Here is a 15,974-nt window from a genome sequence, read left to right as displayed (position 1 = left end):
AGTGGCTCAGGTAGTGCAGCTCATCCAGGATGGCACATCAATGCGAGCTGTGGCAAGAAGGTTTGCTGTGTCTGTCAGCGTAGTGTCCAGAGCATGGAGGCGCTACCAGGAGACAGGCCAGTACATCAGGAGACGTGGAGGAGGCCGTAGGAGGGCAACAACCCAGCAGCAGGACCGCTACCTCCGCCTTTGTGCAAGGAGGAGCACTGCCAGAGCCCTGCAAAATGACCTCCAGCAGGCCACAAATGTGCATGTGTCTGCTCAAACGGTCAGAAACAGACTCCATGAGGGTGGTATGAGGGCCCGACGTCCACAGGTGGGGGTTGTGCTTACAGCCCAACACCGTGCAGGACGTTTGGCATTTGCCAGAGAACACCAAGATTGGCAAATTCGCCACTGGCGCCCTGTGCTCTTCACAGATGAAAGCAGGTTCACACTGAGCACGTGACAGACGTGACAGAGTCTGGAGACGCCGTGGAGAACGTTCTGCTGCCTGCAACATCCTCCAGCATGACCGGTTTGGCGGTGGGTCAGTCATGGTGTGGGGTGGCATTTCTTTGGGGGGCCGCGCAGCCCTCCATGTGCTCGCCAGAGGTAGCCTGACTGCCATTAGGTACCGAGATGAGATCCTCAGACCCCTTGTGAGACCATATGCTGGTGCGGTTGGCCCTGGGTTCCTCCTAATGCAAGACAATGCTAGACCTCATGTGGCTGGAGTGTGTCAGTAGTTCCTGCAAGAGGAAGGCATTGATGCTATGGACTGGCCCGCCCGTTCCCCAGACCTGAATCCAATTGAGCACATCTGGGACATCATGTCTCACTCCATCCACCAACGCCACGTTGCACCACAGACTGTCCAGGAGTTGGCGGATGCTTTAGTCCAGGTCTGGGAGGAGATCCCTCAGGAGACCATCCGCCACCTCATCAGGAGCATGCCCAGGCATTGTAGGGAGGTCATACAGGCACGTGGAGGCCACACACACTACTGAGCCTCATTTTGACTTGTTTTAAGGACATTACATCAAAGTTGGATCAGCCTGTAGTGTGGTTTTCCACTTTAATTTTGAGTGTGACTCCAAATCCAGACCTCCATGGGTTGATAAATTGGATTTCCATTGATTATTTTTGTGTGATTTTGTTGTCAGCACATTCAACTATGTAAAGAAAAAAGTATTTAATAAGATTATTTATTTCATTCAGATCTAGGATGTGTTGTTTAAGTGTTCCCTTTATTTTTTTTAGCAATATATATATATCTCTATCTATCTATCTATCTATCTATCTATCTATCTATCTATCTATCTATCTATCTATCTATCTATCTATCTATCTATCTATCTATCTATCTATCTATCTATCTATCTATCTATCTATCTATCTATCTATCTATCTATATATATATATATATATATCTCACACACACACACAGTACCAGTCAAAAGTTTGGACACGCCTACTCATTCAAGGGTTTTTCTTTATTTTTTACTTTTTTCTACATTGTAGAATAATAGTGAAGACATCAAAACTGTGAAATAACACAAATGGAATCATGTAGTAACCAAAAAAGTGGTAAACAAATCAAAATATATTTTCGATTTTCGATTCTTCAAAGTAGCCACCCTTTGCCTTGATGACAGCTTTGCACACTATTGGCATTCTCTCAACCAGCTTCACGAGGAATGCTTTTCCAACAGTCTTGAAGGAGTTCCTACATATGCTGAGCACATGTTGGCTGCTTTTCCTTTAATCTGCGGTCCAACTCATCCCAAACCATCTCAATTGGGTTGAGGTCGGGTGATTGTGGAGGCCAGGTCATCTGGTGCAGCACTCATCACTCTCCTTCTTGGTCAAATAGCCCTTACACAGCCTGGAGGAGTGTTGGGTCATTGTCCTGTTGAAAAACAAATGATAGTCCCACTAAGCGCAAACCAGATGGGATGGCGTATCGCTGCAGAATGCTGTGGTAGCCATGCTGGTTAAGTGTGCCTTGAGTTCTAAATAAATCAGACAGCCACCAGCAAAGCACCCACACACCATCACACCACCTCCTCCATGCTTCACGTTGGGAATCACACATGTGTAGATCATCCGTTCACCTACTCTGCGTCTCACAAAGACACGGCAGTTGGAACCAAAAATCTCAAATTTGGACTAATCAGACCAAAGGACAGATTTCCACCGATCTAATGTCCATTGCTCATGTTTCTTGGCCCAAGCAATTCTCTTCTTTTTATTGGTGACCTTTAGTAGTGGTTTCTTTGCAGCAATTCCACCATTAAGTCTTGATTCACACAGTCTCCTCTGAACAGTTGATGTTGAGATGTATCTGTTACTTGAACTCTGAAGCATTTATTTGGGCTGCAATCCGAGGTGCAGTCAACTCTAATGAACTTCATCCTTTGCAGCAGAGGTAACTCTGGGTCTTACTTTCCTGTGATGGTCCTCATGAGAGCCACATATATCATAGCGCTTGATAGTTTTTGCAACTGCACTTGAAGAAACTTTCAAAAGTTCTTGAAATATTCCGTATTGACTGACCTTCATATCTGAAATGTAATGATGGACTGTCATTTATCTTTGCTTATTTGAGTTGTTCTTGCCATAATATGGACTTGGTTGTTTACCAAATAGGGCTATCTTCTCTATACCCCCCCCCCACCCTACCTTGTCACAGCACAACTGATTGGCTCAAGCACATTAAGAAGGAAAGAAATTCCACAAATTAACTTTTAAGAAGGCACACTTGTTAATTGAAATGCATTCCAGGTGACTACCTCATGAAGCTGGTTGAGAGAATGCCAAGAGTGTGCAAAGCTGGCATCAAGGCAATGGGTGGCTATTTGACGAATCTCAAATATAAAATACATGTTGATTTGTTTAACACTTTTTTGGTGTCTTCACTATTATTCTACAATGTAAAAAATAAAGAAAAACCCTTGAATGAGTAGGTGTTCTAAAACTTTTGACCGGTAGTATGATATAACTATTATATATACTGTATCATATAACTACTGTGTATATATATATTATATGTGCAGGTGCGCGGCAGAGAGAACTTTGACTTGCTGATGAAGATCAAGGACAGTTTAGAGCTGGTGGAGTTCGTACCACAGCAGCTGGTGGACTCCTACAGACAACAACAGCAGCAGCTGCTTCAGAGACAGTAAGTCAGCCACACACCAGCTCAAATACGCATACATGCGCACACACACACACACACACACACACACATTCTCTCTCTCTCATTCACTCACACAGACAAGCACACAGACACAGGTGCGCGCACACACACTTAAACCCAAATACACTCATTCCATCCGTGCATACACCTGTGCTGTCGTACACACATACAAATATTACACTCTTTCACACTTCCGTCATCTCCCTCCCCTCCAATTCCCAGGAGCCACGTTGCATCCCCGTCCTCCTATGGATCTCCCCTGTCCAACATGAACAAGCTGCACGGGGGCCATGGGAGCCACCAGTCTCAGCAAAATCCCCTCCCCAGCATGGGGCACGTGGGTGAGTGTTTGTCGGGGGAATGTGTGTGTCGTGTGTGTGTGTGTGTGTTATCACAGCTAATGGGTGCCATTAGATAACCTGATCCAGCATCCTGACTGCTGTGCTCTCTTATTTCCTTTCAGAATGTTATCTTGCGAGATCAGGATGGTGGAACGAGGCTAGTCATTAGAAGCTACAATGGCAAACCTCTGAAAAACCTCTGAATGACATCATTCTGAGCGCACTGTCCTATTGATTGCGCCTATTGATTTGTTCCTGACCCCTCTCCCACAGGTCCCAACATGCTCAACAGTCACCACATGCAGACCAACAGTGACATGAACGGGGGACACGGGGGTGGCCAGTCCATGTTGTCCACGTCGCACTGCACCCCTCCCCCTCCGTATAACCCTGACCCCAGCCTAGTCAGGTACCTCCCCCTCCAATGACACTGTCTTCCTCTCCCACTGACACAAGCCAACAGTCCGAGCCATCTATGATAAATAGATCATAGGGCCTTTTCAGTTTGAGATCTGTGCAGTCGCCATCTTGGCACCAAAAGGTCCTTATATTCTGGTAAGGATTGAAATGGGATTGGTGCTGTCATGACATGTTTGCCAACATGGAGGGTAGTTTTTCTCATCTTCCTTGGTTTCTCTGCCTACAATATGTCCCAGAGCAGCTTAAAATAATTTGGGTCATATTGTTTCTCTCACAGAGAACACAGCCATTTTGTGTACCTACTTCATCCATTTACATTGAACTGTATAAGACTGTAGCTAAATTAAAAGCAACTGGAAAAAAATCCATCAAGCTTTAATGAATCGGTATTCCATTACTTTGGTCTGATAGTAAGACATTTCTGGGGTTTTGTTGCAATGTTAAGTGAATGCTCTGCTGGTCGGATTTGGAAGAATAGGTTGCTGATTCACTTTCCTAAGGTTTGGGGAGTTGTATAAGCAGTACAGTATGTTTACCCATCAGAGAATTCTAATATTATGTTTTTCAAATCTAAATGAACAACTTGTCCATCTTAACATCTTATTTTCATTAATTCCCTCTAATCATATGCACAATACAAGGGAAATCGGTATTGGAACATTAGAAACATATTTTTCTAATCTGTTAGTGCGTAGCATTGCATTCAAACTAAGACGTTGTTTTATCATAATGTTAGGGCTTTCATTTTGCACTGTTTGTACCCAGACAAAAAGCAGCATTAGAATGAACATGGTTATTATCGTATACTGTTTTGTACATTTTGTTTTGTTTAAAGTGTTTGTAGACGAGAATTTTATATCCATGTATTTATAATAAAGGTTTTAATTCAACCAAATTGGCTTTTATGAATCTTTAATACAACTGCATGAATTTGATTTGAGGGAAATTAATAGCCATAGTCATTGAGAAATGGTTCCATTTGTAATTTATTGTAATATTCTTTGTTCCTTATTGGACATGAAACCATCATTTTAGTTTTACGATAGGTACAGATGTAGGATCTTAATTTGAGCCAGTTTTGCTACAGCAGGAAAATAATCCTGCTGCAACCAGAAATGTTAATTATTATGTGGATTATAATTAATGGACATTTCTGTAGGGGTTGATATATTTTTCGTAATGGAAAATCAAGTCTGAACTTTCTAAATGGAAATGAACCAACTTCAGAAGCCTTTTTAAACCTCAAATACACTACAAGGAAAGCTCTCCTGCAACAGGGTGATCAAATTAAGATCCTACATCTGTACAGACAAGCAAATTTCTGGCATTTTTAACCATTCAATAAAATTACAGTTAACTCTGGTAGTGGATTTTAATCACATGAAGTAGACCGAAGTAGACATTGTCTCCCTACATAAATTTGGCTGCGGTGGAGTGGACACTAACTCTGGTCTTAAATCTAAGTGGCACTGCTTCTCTCTCCACACAGCTTTCTAACCAGTCTGGGCTGCCAGAACTGCATCGACTACTTCACGTTGCAGGGCCTGCAGAGTCTCTACCAACTCCAGACTCTGTCCATGGAGGTAAAATACCCATTCACTCTCTCTGCAATTTACACAGTGTGAATCATTCCAGTCCTAGAGGGGGGGGTCAGGTTTGGTTGGATCAGTGTGGCCTGAGGTCTATTAAGTCTCTCTCACTCTCTCTTTCTACCATTCACTCTCCTCCTTTCTCTCTCTTCTCCTTCCATTCTGTCAATCCTTTCCTTCGCTCTCTCTCTCTGTCTCTCTCTAGGACCTGAGTGCTCTAAAGATCCCAGAGCAGTTCCGCCTGGCCATCTGGCGGGGCCTGCAGGACATGAAGCAGGGAGGCGGGGTGGGACCTCCTTCCTCCCACCATCAAGACCACTATGGCCAGCAGCTCCTCCGCTCCAGCAGCAACATGGCAGCCGCCGCCATGGCCATCGTCCCCGGCGGCGAGCTGCAGCGCCAGCGTGTCATGGAGGCCGTACACTTCCGTGTGCGCCACACCATTACCATCCCATCCAACCGCCCGGGAGGTGGGCCCCAGGCAGTCGCTGCCGCCGCAGATGAGTGGGCCGACTTTGGCTTTGACATGCCCGACTGCAAAGTGTCACGCAGCAACAAGAACTCCATCAAGGAGGAGTTCATGGAAAGTGACGTCCACTGAGAGAGAGAGAGAGAGAGAGAGAGCGATACAGAGGGAGGGGAGAGCGAGATGGAGAGAACGGGACTCTTTATGTTCACTGAGAGAGAGAGGGATAGAGAGGGAGCGAGGGAGAGAGTGAGATGACTCTTCTGTTCTGATGTCCATCAGGGGCCTGGTTTAGTGTTGTTTGTTTTTTATGTTGCTTTACATATTGGTTGGCTTAGGACAACCAGTATGTAGCACAATTTCTCTATAGTTTTTTTGTAAGTCAGTACAGCTAAGTCAGTACAGCTTACTAAAAGTCAGTTGACTTCGTCATAATTAAGTCAGTACATTTGAGCCTGAAACAGAAATGCTCACAATATGTCATCGTATGGCTAGATTCCATTGAACAAGCCATCACATACCTGTACTCAATTGGATCAAGAAATGTTCTTTTGGTGTAAATATGTACATAATGTTCTGTAAAATGTATTAGATTTGTGGTCAAATGAAAAAGGTTAATATGTGTATTTAGATTCCTTAAGGTATAACTGTTCACACAGACAGATGTATAGAGTTTCAATTTAAATCCAAGTACATACAAGAGTGTATCAGCGTGGTCATGATCTTCGTATTGTGTTAATTCTCGATCACTCCTGTGCTAAAGCATCATAGTTACAGAACAGAAGCACACCGTTGTCTTACATTTCAACCCAAAACCCTTTGTTTCGTTCGGTGGAGTACTTGTACCCCCTGACTCTTGTCTATAGTAGCCGATGTATTGGAACGATTTTCCCCTGTGTCACGTTGGATAACTACCTTGGTTGTTGATACGATTGTATGGATTGACGAAGCCACCCTGTAAAGTCAATTGAACAGGCGAAATAGATTCAAGTGATGTATCTGTTGCCTGAAACGAAGAGGGGAAAGTTAAACATCAGTATTAGATAGGTCACGCTCAGGTACTGTATCTAGTGGGCAATGCTACTGGCAGACAATCACAGAGGACCCCATTTTTTGCCGAGTAAAGTAGGCCTTTTAAGTCAGATTGATTGAGTTCATTTGAGAACAAGGCAGTGAGTGTATACGGACAATCACATAACTGACAATCAGCTTCCCAAATCCCAGACTGTGGCTTTAATCACTTTACAAAATGTGTATTAAAATGAAATGGGTTGTTTTTATAGAATTCTTTATTAGTAGTAACACACTCCCAATGTGCTATGAAATCAAATAATTGATATGGAATTCCTGAATTTAGGCCATGATTCCAACCCTGCTGTACACCACCACATGAACAATTAATTCAGTTGATGTGTTTCGCTATATTTCTTTTACAGCAATATCTTGTGTGGAATTGTATTTCAAACTGCAAAGCAAGTTATTTGTATTGTATATATCTCCCTTGAAGATACATAATCACAACATTTGATCTAGACAGTTTTTATATACTAAGCCATGCCACTACTGTATGTGTTCTGGAATTCTCCTCCACTGCATGGCACTTGCTTCGATATTGATTCAAACAGTCATGTTTAGTAGTTCACGTTGAGTAGTTGATACCATACTTAACCATGATGCACCTGTACTTGATGGGTTAGCGTAAAACAGGGTGGCACAAAAAGGACAATGACTCCAGTTTCAAAATGTTGTGTGGTGTCTTATTTTGACACAATTTGACCGCAGCCACTCCTATCAAGTGCACAGTACATGGGCAAAAGTCAGTGATCATTTTGCTATTATAAAAAAAGGGTTTGTGAATAATGCCATTTCCAATACTCAGTGCAGAACAGTCCTTGAGTCCACAGGAAGGGATGCATACCTTCCATTAACACCCAACAGTTAAGCAGAATAAAGCACTTTACTGCTTTGAAAAGAATAGAGGATAGAAATCATTTCATGTTCAGTGTGCTTATAATCAGTATTAGGCCAACGTCATAACTTGTAAATGGTAGATTGTCACTTTGTTCTGATATTTCTGGAGAGGTACTGTCTCAAGTGTTTCTTTTTTTTATAACAATGTGTAACAATGTCCCAATATCGCTGTTTATATTGATTTCCATTTCTTATTTGAGGTTGTACGTGTACAGTGTTTTTTCTTGTAAATCATGAATATTAAAAAGTGTGCTTTACAGAAACATATAGGTGTGGAGCAACTTTCTTTCCTAAATGTAGGTCTAATAAGGTCTATCTACATGTTGTTGGATTCTCAATTCTAAAGATAATTGGATATACAGTGCCTTCGGAATGTAGTCACACCCCTTGACTTTTTCCACATTTTGTTGTGTTACAGCCTGAATTTAAAATTGATTAAATTGAGATTTTGTGTCACTAATGTAGACACAATAACCCATAAGGTCAAAGTGGAATTATGTTTTTAGATTTTTTTTTACAAATGAATAAAAATGAAAAGCTGAAATGTCTTGAGTCAATAGGTATTCAACCCTTTGTTATAAATAAGTTCAGGAGTAAAAATGTGCTTAACAAGTCACATAATAAGTTACATGGACTCACTCTATGTGCAATAATAGTGTTTCAAATTATTTTTGAATGACTACCTGATCTCTGTACCCCACATACAATTATCTGTAAGGTCCCTCAGTCGAGCAGTGAATTTCAAACCCAGATTCAACCACAAAGACCAGGGAGGTTTTCCAATGCCTCGCAAAGAAGGACACCTATTGGTAGATGGGTAAAAAAAGCAGACATTGAATATCCCTTTGAGCATGGTGAAGTTATTAATTACACTTTGGATCGCGTATCAATACACCTACTCACTAAAAAGATACAGACGTCCTTCCTAACTAGCATTCCTCCATAACTCAGTTGCCTGGAGAGGAAGGAAACCGCTCAGGGATTTCACCATGAGGCCAATGGTGACTTTAAAACAGTTACAGAGTTGAATGGCTGTGATTGGAGGATGGATCAACAACATTGTAGTTACTCCACAATACTAACCTAAATGACAAAGTGAAAAGAAAGAAGCCTGTACACAATACAAAATATTCCAAAACATGCATCGTATTTGCAATAATGCACTAAAGTAAAACTGCAAAAAATGTGGCAAAGAAATTAACTTTATTTTCGGAATACAAATCGTTATGTTTGGGCCAAATCCAACACAACACATCACTGAGTACCACTCTTCATATTTTCAAGCATAGTGGTGGCTGCATCATGTTATGGGTATGCTTGTCATCGGCAAGGACTAGGGAGTTTTTAAGAATAAAAAGAAAAGGAATAGAGCTAAGCACCTGCAAAATCCTAGAGGGAAACCTGGTTCAGTCTGCTTTCCAACAGACAATGTGAGCCAAATGTACCTTTTAGCAGGACAATAACCTAAAACACAAGGCCAAATATACACTAGAGTTGCTTACCAAGACGAATGTTGCACAAATGTTGCACAATCCAGGTGTAAAAAGATCTTGCGATTTACCCAGAAAGACTCACAGCTGTAATCGCTGCCAACAGTGATTCTAACATGTATTGACTCGGGGGTTAAATACGTACGTAATCAAGATATATTAGTGTTTTATTTTTCAGTATTTATATCATTTTTATTCCACTTTGACATTACAGGATATTTTGTGTAGATCGTTGACAGAAAGAATCTCAGTTAAAACATTTTTTATCCCGCTTTGTAACACAACAAAATGTGGAGAAAGTCCAGGAGTGTGAATACTTTCTGAAGGCAGTGTATGTCATATGTGCGACATACATTGCTAGACTGAAATAGGTGCCGATACTCCTTTTGAGTGCCGGTACTGTTTTTATATTTAGGTGCTAACTTTGAGCTAATATTCTATGAGGTACAGAAACTCAAGCAGTAGAACATTTGAGGTGCCGGTGCTCAGTTCCGGTGAGATCATGCCAAAGTTAAGCACTGCAGACATATCATATCTCTTTGTTGTTTATATAGTAGTCTAGTGTGTTTATCAAAAGAACCAGTACTGTCATGTTGAAGTATACTGTGTGTACATTGACCATCTACTGAGAGTCACCACAAGGGTAGCCTAGACACCAGAGTCAATTACCAGTGCGCAAAACTGGTTCAATCAAAATTGATTCCACATCATTTCAACCCAAAAAATCTATGTGATGACGTTGAATCAACATGGAAAACTGATTGTATGTGTAAAAAGTAATCAACCTAAGGGCATTTTGTATTTTTTTCACCCAACTTTTAACCTAAATCCAATGACATGGTGACATTTTTTGGTGATTTCACATTGAATTCATGTTAGTTGACAACTCAACCGAATGTAAATCAAAACTATAAATTGAACTGATGTCTGTGCCCAGTGACTTGCCTTCTGATTGGGACAGTGAAGATGACCAGTGATGTGGATATCATGGCTTCCTGAAATGGCCACTATGTGGCAGTAGCGGTGTAAATAATCGATTTTTCACACAGGGTCAGGTCAAATGTGCACACACACATGTTCATGTTAAAATTACCTAAATTCACACATGAGGATGGGAGAACAACATTATGAATCCTTCCCCAAAAATGCTTAAAGGGAAAGTTTACAAAATTACAAAATGACACATTGGTTTCCTAACCTTGTAAGCAGTCTATGGACAAGGTATGACAATCCATGCTTTGGTTTAGTTTCCCTGGCACTGTTTCCACATGCTAACGTTTTAGCATTTCTGGCACAAATCTCATTCAACTCATGGGACCGATATTAGCATTTTTCGCTCATCATCCGAAAGTATCTAAAATTGATTGTGAAGCGCCACAAAGTTACTTATAGCCAGAGGTGGGACCAAGTCATTGTTTTACAAGTCACAAGTAAGTCTCAAGTCTTAGCACTCAAGTCCAAAGTCAAGTCCCAAGTCAAGACAGGCAAGTCCAAGTCAAGTCTCAAGTCAAGACCGACAAGTACCAAGTCAAGTCTCAAGTCCTAAACTTTGAGTTGAGTCCTAAACAAGTCATAATGTGCTCTTCACCAAATTTAATAGCATTTCATATTTTTAACAAGAGTAATAGTTAGTATATTACATTTACGCAAATCATGAATGCTTTTAAAAATACATTTATTACTTTCCAAATAAACTTTATATTTCCATGGAAATACATGGGTGGGTATAAGAAAGACCCCCCCCCCCCCCCCAATCGCGATCGACTATCGCAATCGGGCGATGTAGGCTTGTACACAATCTCCCAACCTTAACACACACACAACACACACACACACACACACACACAGCCTGTGTGGTTACAGTAGGCTAACATACGTCAATGGCTTTAGGAACAGCAGTAACATCAGGCAGGATTTAGGCTACCAACTGCCTAGCCAGTTGTAGCTCAATATTGGGTGCAATGATCACGTTCCCGCACTGACTGACTGTGTGGAGGCTCATTGATTTAAAGCCGGCTATATTAGCCACGACTTACCGTTCTTTGTGCAGCTTCAAATGTCGAACAAAGTTGGAAGTTGTTGCACCTCCAGCTGTCATTTTCTTTCCACATGTTTTGTAAGATTTTGTTGATACAGCGTAGTCTTTATATCCGAAAATAATAATTTTGGGTATCATCTTTCCAAGGGCTCCGACGTTCCTCTGCACTGCCACGCGCAACTTTTTCTCAGCTGGCACAATTTGATTGGCTGCTGTCTGATTCAAACTGTAATCCGTTAAATTAAATTAACACTTTTTTTAATAGCATAATTTTTTGTATTTGGGCTTGGGGAGGGTATCAAGTCAGTTTGAGTCAAAAGGCTCAAGTCCAAGTTAAGTCACGAGTCATTGGTGTTAAAGTCAAAGTTGAGTTGCAAGTCATCATATTTGTGACTCGAGTCTGACTTGAGTCCAAGTCATCTGACTGGAGTCCACATCTCTCCTTAAAGCTTATTTGAACATGATTCACAAAAAATGCTAATATCGGTCCTTCAACGAGTAGCCTATATTGGGACATGGCCCTCGACCTACTGTAAAGAAGACAATCTTCAAACTTGTCAAAAGTATATACAGTGCCTTCAGAAAGGATTCATACCCCTTGACTTATTCCACATTTTGTTGTGTTACAGCCTGAATAAAAAATTGATTAAATCGTTTTTTTTTCTGACTCATCTACATATAAAACCTCATAATAACAGTGAAACATGTTCTTAGAAATTTTTGCAAATGTGTTGAAAATGAAATTCTGAAATATCTCTTTCACATAAGTATTCACACCCCTGAGTCAATACTTTGGAGAAGTACCTTTGGCAGCGATTACAGCTGTGAGTCTTTCTGAGTAATTCTCTAAGAGCTTTCCACACATGGATTGTGCAACATTTGGCAATTATTTTTTTCTAAATTCTTCAAGCTCTTTCAAATTGGTTGTTCATCATTGTTAGATAACCATTTTCAGGTCTTGCCATAGATTTTCAAGTAGATTTATGTCAAAACTGTAACTCGACCACAGGAACATTCACTGTCTTCTTGGTAAGCAACTCCCGTGTAGATTTGGGTCCAGTGCTGTTCAGTTTATATATGTTACCCTTTGGCAGCGTTATCAGAAAGCACAGTATTTATTTTCACTGCTACACAGACGATACACAACTTTACATTTCCGTGTCACCAGAGAATTTTAGATTCACGGATAAATTATTAGACTGTATTAGTGATTTAAATACTTTGATGGCTCACAACTTCCTCCAGCTAAATCAAGACAAGACCGAGGTACTTATTGTTGTAGCCAAAGCACAGAGAGAGAATCTGGTCACACATTTCAATTCAATAAAGATTTTTTTAAAACAAGGTGTTATTTTAGATTCTGAAATCAATTTAGAATCACACATTAGGAATGTGACCAAAATAGCTTTTTACCATCTGAGGAACATTGCCATGGTGTGGTCGTTTCTCAGAGGTGGAAAAAGTACTCAATTGTCATACTTGAGTAAAAGTAAAGATACTTTAATATAAAATGACTCAATTAAAAGTGAAAGTAACCCAGTAAATGACTACTTGAGTAAAAGTCTAAAAGTATCAGATTTGAAATGTACTTAAGTACAGTGGTGGAAAAAGTACTCAATTGTCATACCTGAGTAAAAGTAAATGCTATACATCAAATTCCTTATATTAGCAAACCAGACGGCACAATTTCCCTTTTTATTACTTTTTTTGACAGCACACTCCAACACTTAGACATCATTTACAAAGGAAGCATTTATGTTTAGTGAGTCCACTAGATCAAAGGCAGTAGGGATGACCCGGGACGTTCTCTTGATAAGTGTGTGAATTTTATATTTTTCCTATACTGCTAAGCATTCAAATTGTTACTAGTACTTTTGGGTGTCAAGGAAAATGTATGGAGTAAAAAGTATACAATTTTCTTTAGGAATGTGGTGAAGTAAAAATGTAAAGTAATTTTACTTAAGTACTTTACACCACTGCCATTTCTCTCTCAGGCTGATAACCTCATGTCTGGTCTACCCAAGAAAGCCATTGGTCAACTGCAAAACATACAGAATGCTGCAGCACGGGTACTGATCAAGACCAGATGGAGAGCACACATTACACCTGTTTTAAGGTCTCTACACTGAGTTTTATAATTAATTTAAATATTATTTTATTGATTTTTAAATCGATTGTGCACCCCAATACATGTCAGACATGTTTTTAAGTTATGTACCCAGTAGGTCCCTCAGGTCCTCTGGCACTGGCCTTTTAACTATCCCAAAGCCTAGGACCAAGAGGCATGGAGACGCAACCTTTAGTTACTATGGCTCCAGCCTCTGGAATAGCCTGCCAGTGAACACGAGGGGGCCAAAACAGTGGACATATTTAAAAGAGATCTTAAAACACATCTTTTTAACTTTGCTTTTCCATCGGGTGATTTTCAGTCGTTGAGTTTTTATTGTTATGCTTTTGTTTTTTATCCTCTTATGTTTATTGAGTAGTAAATATTTCAATATTTTCATTGTTTTTATTATTTTTTGTGAAGCACATTGCGTGGCATTCCATGTCTGAAGTGTGATGTATAAATAAAGCTTGATTTGATATGATTTTATTTGTGTTTTAGGTTATTGTCCTGCTGAAAGGTGAATTTATCTCCCAGTGTCTGGTGGAAAGCAGACTGAACCAAGTGAGTAAGATGTGAGTAGGACCTTTAAACAGGTCAACATTCAGACAGATTACCAGGACGTGTACTGCGAGCATGCGAGGACCAACTAGCAAGTGTCTTCACTGACATTTTCAATCTCTCCCTGTCCGAGTCTGTAATACCAACATGTTTTAAGCAGACCACCATAGTCCCTGTGCCCAAGAACACTAAGGTAACCTGCCTAAATGACTATCAACCCATAGCACTCACGTCTGTAGCCATGAAGTGCTTTGAAATGCTGGTCATGGCTCGACAAAACCTATTCCCCCTCAGGAGACTGAAAAGATTTGACATGGGTCCTCAGATCCTCAAAAGGTTCTACAGCTGCACCATCGAGAACATCCTGACTGGTTGTATCACTGCCTAATATGGAAACTGCTCGGCCTCCGACCGCAAGGCACTACAGAGTGTAGTGCATACGGCCCTGTACATGACTGGAGCCAAGCTTCCTGCCATCCAGGACCTCTACACCAGGCAGAGGAAGGCCCTAAAAGTCTTCAGCCACCCTAGTCATAGACTGTTCTCTCTGCTACAGCACGACAAGCGGTACCGGAGCGCCAAGTCTAGGTCCAAGAGGCTTCTAAACAGCTTCTACCTCCAAGCCATAAGACTCCTGAACATCGAATCAAATAGCTACCCAGACTATTTGCACTGCGCACGCCCCCCCCTTCAACATCGCTGCTACTCTCTGCTGTTATCATCCATGCATAGTCACTTTAATAACACTACCTAAATGTACATATTACCTCAACTAACCGGTGCCCCCGCACATTGACTCTGTACCGGTACCCCCTGTGTATGGTCTCGCTATTGTTATTTTACTGCTGCTCTTTAATTACTTGTTACTTTTATTTCTTATTCTTACTCTAATTTATTTCTTTAAACTACATTTTTGGTTAGGGGCTCGTAACTAAGCATTACACTGTAAGGTCTAGACATGCTGTATTCGGCACATGTGACTAATCAAATTTGATTTCATTTGATTTGAAACAGGATGCATGTTTTGGAATATTTTTATTCTGTACAGGCTTCCTTAATTTCCCTCTGTCAATTAGGTTAGTATTGTGGAATAACAACAATGCTGTTTTCTCCTATCACAGTCATTAAACGCTGTAACTGTTTTAAAGTCACCATTGGCCTCACAGTGAAATCTCTGAGTGGTTTCTTTCCTCTCCGGCAACTGAGTTAGGAAGGACGCCTGTATCTTTGTAGTGACTGGGTGCATTGATACACCATCCAAAGGGTAATTAATAACTTCACCATGCTCAAAGGGATACTCAATGTCTGTTTTTTTTTACACATCTACCAATAGGTGCCCTTCTTTACGAGGCATTGGAAAACTTCCCTGGTCTTTGTGGTTGAATCTGTGTTTGAAATTCACTGCTCGACTGAAGGATCTTACATATGGCCCAGCACGAGAGGTATCTGTGGAGTACATAGATGAGGTTGTCATTCAAAAATCATGTTAAACACTATTATTGCACACAGAGTCCATGGAATTTATGTGTCTTGTTAAGTAAAGCTTTTCTCCTGAATTTATTTAGGCTTGCTGTAACAAAAGGTTTGACTCAATACATTTCAGCTTTTCATTTTTAATTCATGTTTAAACATTTCAAAAACCATACTTCCACTTTGACATTATGGGGTATGTGTGTAAGCAGGTGACACAATATCTCAATTTAATCCATTTTAAATTCAAGATGTAAGACAACAAAATGTGGAAAAAGTCAAGGGGTGTGAATACTTTCTGAAGGCACTGTATTTTGCTGTATGTTATTATTTCTAGAGA

General features: G+C 40.6%; 1 protein-coding gene across 3 annotated transcripts in view; it reads left to right on the top strand.

Moving 5' to 3' along the window:
• Positions 1 to 8,233, top strand: part of tp73 (tumor protein p73) — a 47,620-nt gene extending 39,387 nt beyond the window's left edge. For all 3 annotated transcript variants that reach the window (XM_014146164.2, XM_014146165.2, XM_014146166.2), the window contains 5 exons: positions 3,039 to 3,163; positions 3,404 to 3,522; positions 3,796 to 3,931; positions 5,432 to 5,525; positions 5,737 to 8,233. In XM_014146164.2, the coding sequence (XP_014001639.1) occupies positions 3,039 to 3,163; positions 3,404 to 3,522; positions 3,796 to 3,931; positions 5,432 to 5,525; positions 5,737 to 6,132 (870 nt within the window). In that variant the 3' untranslated portion in view covers positions 6,133 to 8,233. The remainder of the gene's footprint in view (positions 1 to 3,038; positions 3,164 to 3,403; positions 3,523 to 3,795; positions 3,932 to 5,431; positions 5,526 to 5,736) is intronic.
• The last annotated feature ends 7,741 nt before the right edge of the window (positions 8,234 to 15,974 follow it).

Source organism: Salmo salar, chromosome ssa15 (assembly GCF_905237065.1).
Source record: "Salmo salar chromosome ssa15, Ssal_v3.1, whole genome shotgun sequence".
Lineage (NCBI taxonomy): Eukaryota > Metazoa > Chordata > Actinopteri > Salmoniformes > Salmonidae > Salmo > Salmo salar.
Note: the sequence above shows the minus strand (reverse complement) of the source record. Positions and strands in the feature narration are given on the sequence as shown.